This window comes from Fukomys damarensis, unplaced genomic scaffold (assembly GCF_012274545.1).
Source record: "Fukomys damarensis isolate Sample0158 unplaced genomic scaffold, DMR_v1.0_HiC HiC_scaffold_9, whole genome shotgun sequence".
NCBI lineage: Eukaryota > Metazoa > Chordata > Mammalia > Rodentia > Bathyergidae > Fukomys > Fukomys damarensis.
Window position 1 is genome coordinate 704,505 of NW_022900921.1, and position 5,912 is coordinate 710,416.

At 49.8% G+C, this 5,912-nt stretch overlaps 1 protein-coding gene across 1 annotated transcript in view; it reads right to left on the minus strand.

The window, feature by feature from the left end:
* The window catches only part of Sqstm1 (sequestosome 1), a 7,371-nt gene extending 3,679 nt beyond the window's left edge, over window positions 1-3,692 (minus strand). Inside the window, exons 1-4 of the mRNA XM_010623750.2 lie at window positions 3,565-3,692; window positions 2,986-3,215; window positions 2,749-2,890; window positions 1,698-1,778 (exon numbers count right to left, since the gene is read on the minus strand). Of these exons, the coding sequence (XP_010622052.1) occupies window positions 1,698-1,778; window positions 2,749-2,890; window positions 2,986-3,215; window positions 3,565-3,616 (505 nt within the window). The 5' untranslated portion in view covers window positions 3,617-3,692. The remainder of the gene's footprint in view (window positions 1-1,697; window positions 1,779-2,748; window positions 2,891-2,985; window positions 3,216-3,564) is intronic.
* Window positions 3,693-5,912: the final 2,220 nt, after the last annotated feature.

The following is a 5,912-nucleotide window of genomic DNA, read 5'->3' on the forward strand; positions in this document are numbered from 1 at the left end:
AAAAAAAAAAAAAAAAAACCTGCAAAAACTATTAACCTTCTTCTCTTAAAAGGCCTCTGAACATTTCCAAAATCACTCCCAACATCCTGGGTAGGGAATTCAGATCAGTCCTAAGGCATTGCAGAGTGTACACAGCTCAGACTGGCCCAGAGTGACCCAGTCATCTTGAGACAGGGCATCCAGGGCCCAACAAAAGCCACTTAGCACACAGGAGGGTGGGACTGCTTAAGAGTCCTCACTGGGAATTAGCCTTGGCTGTGTGATTCCCCGTGATGTGTCTTGCTCTACAGCAGGACTATTTTATACAGTAACCTTAATGAGGCTGGGGAAGGACCTCAATGGCGAAGCCTAGCCCGTCTCCATCCCCAGCACTGCCAAAAGCATAAGGATCACTTTCATAAGGCTTCCTCACATCAAACACAGGCCCCCACAGAGCTGTTGGTGACCCTACTGCCTGCTGACCCACATTCCAGAGAGGCAGCCCTTGGCAGGGAGAACAGTCAGTGTCCACTGTGCCTGGGTGAGCAGCAGACGTGCACCTGGCACCCGTGCTCAGCTCTGCTGAGCCCACGAATGTCCCAAAGCTCACTGGCCTGGGCAGCATTAGGGTCTCAACTCCAGGGCCTACGGCGGGGGGTTGAAGCTCAGGTACAATGCAAATCCAGCCCAAGTGAACCCGGCTTCCATTATTTTTCTTAGTCCAACAGCCTCGTGTGGTCTGAGCAGTCTCACACAGCAAGGCCATGAAGTCACCTCACCTCCTGAGCTGCATCGGGGGCAGGGTGTGTGTGCACAGAAGCAGCCTTTGGAGGGCTGGGGTATAGAGCGCTTGCCTGGCATACTTTCAAAGTAAAGGGGGGCTAACCAAGGCCTTGCAATCCCCAGTACACCCCCACACACATACATACAGAAAGTATAGGTTCAATCCCCAGCCCCGCAATATCCAAAACCTGCTTTTGTATGGCTATGCCCCAGAGCCACTGCAGGGCCAGATGCAGCCTTTGGACAGGCTACATGAGTACTCCCTGCCACTGAGAGCATGACAGGCCTCTCTCTACTGCAGTGCTGGATCCATCAGAAGCTTGAGCCAGAGACACCCTCTTTAGCCAGTTCTCCCTGTCCCAAAGGCTCAGAGGGATGTGGCCGCACATCCTCCCCACCCCAAAGACCTGTGTACTGAGGCACCCAAATCACGCATCAGCAGAGCACAGCCTCTATCACTCCTCCGCAGGGTAAACAAGGCTTGGGAAGGGCTGGGGGTTGCCAACAAAATAAACGAAAAACTGCTATGAAGTCCCAATGTGAGGGGCTCAGCTGGGGAAAAATAGTTATTTCCCCAAGAGACACAAGGGGACAGCCCACCCCCTCAGCCAGTCTGCTCACCGAAATGCAGTGTGATGCTGCCCCATTCTACGGAAAGCTGAAACTTGAGTTTTAGCTTGAGGTAGCTGTGGCCAAAGTGGGTCTGAGGTAACTAAATCTTTGAAGGTCAAGAAGAGCACATTGGTTTCCTATTGCTCTATCACGCCAGGTGAAGGCTGCAAGGAGGCCATGTGCAGTGAGTCACCAAACTGGTGATCTCAACAGACAAAGAAATGGGCCAGGGATTTAGCTCCGTGGCGCTGCACCCGCCTCCCAAGCGCAAGGTCCTAAATTCAATCCCCAGTACAATCCACCCACCCCCAAAAATCACTTACCCAGAGGACTGAGGGCAGCCGCCACACTCTCCCCTACATTCTTCAGAAAATTTACATTGGGATCCTCTGATGGGCCAGAAGCTTTCATTTCCACAAAGAAAAATGATATCCATAATCAGTGCCTTTGACACACACACCAAGCCCCTGCATGACCAAGCCCTAATATCCCAGTGGTTACCATCTTGGGACAGACACCTTGTGCTGGGAGCCCACAGTGAGCGCCTTCCTCTACTCCATCCCCCTACGCTCGTGCTGTGACCCTCATGTTCCATAACCCTGCAGCATCTCTGTTTTCACAATATGTAAACATTGCCCTAGATAGGCTCTTTATTAAAAAATGAACATGTATTCCCAACTTTTTGTCCCAAGGATTGGATCCATCCAAGGACACAGTAAAAAAAAAACTCAACAACTGGGCTGGGGATTTAGCTCAGTGGTTCCACCACCTGCCTTGCAAGCACAAGGACCAGAGTTTGATCCCCATTACATCCCCCAAAAATAAAAACCCACAAATCTAGAACACAAGGCTGTAAGTTTTTAACCTTGTGATCATGCCAGGCATGGTAGTGCACACCCAATCCCAGCACTCAGGAGGTTAAGGCAGGAGGATCACTGGGGATACACAGTGAGTTAGTTCAAAGCCAGCCTGAACTACACAGAAGACCCGAACCCTATGTAAGATCTGAGCACCTTTGGCTTTAGCATTCCTGACAGAAACACAAAAGGAAACGGGTTCATGAGAGATGCAGGGGCGGGAGGGCCTCCCAGATAACTCAGCAGGGTAGCCTGGTAGGCAAGAAGGGCCATGTGAGTTAGTGGCCGTGGGCACTTAGGCACCTTGGTTTCACCATGTGTGAAATGGAAGGAAGCTCTATTCTGCAGGGTTATATGAGGATTAAATGGCACAGATGGTGGCTGAGAAATACCCGGCCCACCAACGGCACAGCAGTTCAGGACGCAGGAAGGCTCTACTACTACAGGCCTTCCACAGCACGTACTCTGCCTGGCTGCCAGCTCGCACTTCAGAAGCCACGGCAGGTGTAAGCCTCACCTGGTTCTGCACCGGAGCTGGGGCGGGCATCCCCCGCCCGAGGAGGACGTGGGCTCCAGTTGCCTGGCGGGCCCATCTCCCAGCCAGGCCACCGGCAATGCCCGTGTTTCAGCTTCCGGAACCAGCGGCTGTGAGCGAAGCCCTGAAGAGGAGGAAGCAGAGGGGAAGGGCCATAAGGGTCATGCTCCCAGGCTCCTGCCACCCTGCACTGGCCCCTGCACCAACCGGTGCCCCTACCTCAGCAAAGTGCTCCAGGGGGCTGGCCAGCGGGACCTTGCTGTGCTCCCTGTGAATGCCTTTCCCCTCGCAGACGCCACACAGATCGTAGTTGGGGCACACGCTGCACTTGTATCGGGTTCCCACCACAGGCCCGTCACAGCCGTCACAGATCACGTTGGGGTGCACCATGGGGTGAGGCGCTCCCTGCACACACTGGGGGCGGTGCTCCCTCCGGTACTCTTTCTTCTCTGCAGGGAGGGCAGTGGGCATGAGTGAGGCCCACCCTCCCCATCTCTGCTCACTACTGTGCAGTGAAGGTGGGCGGTCTACTCCCGAGGCAGATGCACAGGTGACAGTGACGCTACCAGAGATCCTGGCAGAAAGGCCCTACATAACCTGTTAACCAACCAGGGTCAAATGGCACCGATCAAGCAGAAGCAGCGGGGAGGGAGTCCTGTCTGTGCACCTTTGGCTTTGGTCCTCCCCAAAACCCAAGGCTTCCCCTGTTCCCAGCAGCACTCCCTAGCCGGGACACAGCATCTGAAATGCCCATGTCCTTGAGAACCCACAGATTCCTGACTCCTGTTTTCCCCTCACCTTTAATGTAGATGCGGAAGATGTCATCCTTCACATAGGACATGGCCATCATCAGCTCCTCGTCACTGGAAAAGGCCACCAAGTCCCCGTCCTCATCTACATGGTTGAAAGGACAGCAAGCACATCAGGGCTGGGATGTGGGTCAGAGGTAGAACACCGCCTAACATGCTGGATTCTCCAGCTGCTGAAGACAGCTGCTAAATTGTGCTGAGGCCAAAGGGATACCTGTTCCAGGGCTCTAAACTGAGCCAGGGAAGTACGGGCAAGAAGTTTGCCTGTTCACTGACATTACCTGGATAATGAAGCTGAGAGCCTATCTCAAAAAAGAAAAAAGAAAATACATTTGAAGAAAATTCTGAATCCTTACAGAAACCCTCAAACTTAACTAGGGTACGGCCAGGTATGTAGCTCAGTGGCACTGTGCCTATCTTCCAATCGCAAGGTCCTAAGTTCAATCCCCAATACAAAAAAATAAATAAAACTAGGGCACCGAGTCATATGCTTGTAGTTCTAACTACGTTGAAGGCTGAGGCAGGAGTATCACTCAAGCCCAGCTGGAATAGCGAGACCCCATCTAAAAATCAAACAAAGGGACTGGATTTTTATCTGCAGGCTGCACCACCAGATAGCAAAATTGATAAGTAGGGCCACTCCCAAAGATGGAAACAACTCAAAAGTTCACAAACTCGTGGGGATTTAGCTCAGTTGTTTGCCTCACAAGCAAAAGGTCCTGAGTTCAATCCCAGGTACAAAAAAAAAAAAAAAATCAGAAACTTAAAACCAGAAAATCAAGGCTTATGTAAGCAATGGGATTTATCTAGTTACTAAGAATAAAGTACTGGAACCAGGGATTTAGATCAGTGGTTCCGCCACCTACCTCACAAGCCCAAGGTCCTCAGTTCGATCCCTGGTACCAAAAAAATAAAAAAATAAAGTGCTGATGCATGCTACAACAGAAAACCTTGAGCACACTTTGCTAAGTGCAAGAAGCCTTCAAGACTCCACTTATATGGGATATTAGTTGTCCAGGGGTAGGGAAGATGGGAGGATGGGGGATGATAACAAAAAGGAATTTATTAAATGATGAAAAGCTTCTAAAACCGTGACACTTCCACAAACCTGAAAAAAAAGTTTAAAAATGTTTTCTACTCACAGCGTATTTCTCCCCAAGTACTAAGGATTGAACACCTAAGGCCTTCAAACTGAACTACATTCCCATCCCTTTTTTCATTTTTAGACAGGATCTCAGGCAACAAATTGCCCAGGCTGGGCTTGAACTTATGATCCTCCAGTACCACCAGCCCAGAGAGCGGGGCCCCAGCGAAATCACACACTTTGAATGAGGTGGGCACTGTGGCAATAGGCCTGTAATCCCAGTACTCAGGTAGGCTGAGGATGTAGTATAGCTGATGAACTACGTGGTGAGACCCTATCTCAAAACAAAACCAGTCAAAAAAAGATACACCCAGGTTAACTGTGTAATTTACAGCCCAGTAAAGTTATACACAGGCACTTTTTTCCTGGTACCAGAGAGAATCAAGATCTTGCACTTGGGAAACAGGCAGGTGCCCAGGGCCAAGGCGCTGTTGTTACTTTTTTGATTTTCGCTTTTTTTTTTTTTTTTTTTTGGTACAGGGGTTCAAGCTCCGAACCTTGCACTTGTGAGGCAGGTGGCAGCACCACTGAGACAAATCCCCAGGCCCAAGGCGCTATCATTTTAAAGAACAGCCAAGATGGATGCACATTAAAAACATACTCTTGCCGGGCATGGTGGCCCACGCCTGCAATCCCAGCACTTGGGAGGTTGAGGCAGGAGGATCACACTGCAAGTTCGAGACCAGCCTGGGCTACATAGTGAGTTGCAGGTCAGTCTCAACTATATAATAGAGACCCTGTCTCAAAAACAAAAACAAACAAAAAGCAATCAAGTGAAATTAATAGTACACACGTGTAAATACCGTAGTTTCTCTGGCGTGACAAACTAAAAATGTAAGTAAGGGTCAAAATGAGTGATTGTATAAAAGGAAGAAAAGGTCTAATCTGTTGGGGAAATGGGAGGGGTAGGGAAAAGGAAGAAAAAAGAAAAAAGAAAGGAAGAAAATGAATACAAGGTGTTTGTAAATGGGAAGGGTTGGGGGGGAGGCTGGGGAAAAAGAACCAAATATGTCATGTAAAGGTACAAGATCCCAACAATGAATGTAACTGTACTGTATACGGAAAATGTACCAATAAATATATCAAAAAAAAATCTCAATACATTAAAAAAGTAAATAAAAATAAACGCAGAGCCGAAGCTAGCAGGGGTGCGGCGCCAGCACTGCTGCCTCCCAGGGGCGGAACTGGCCGCT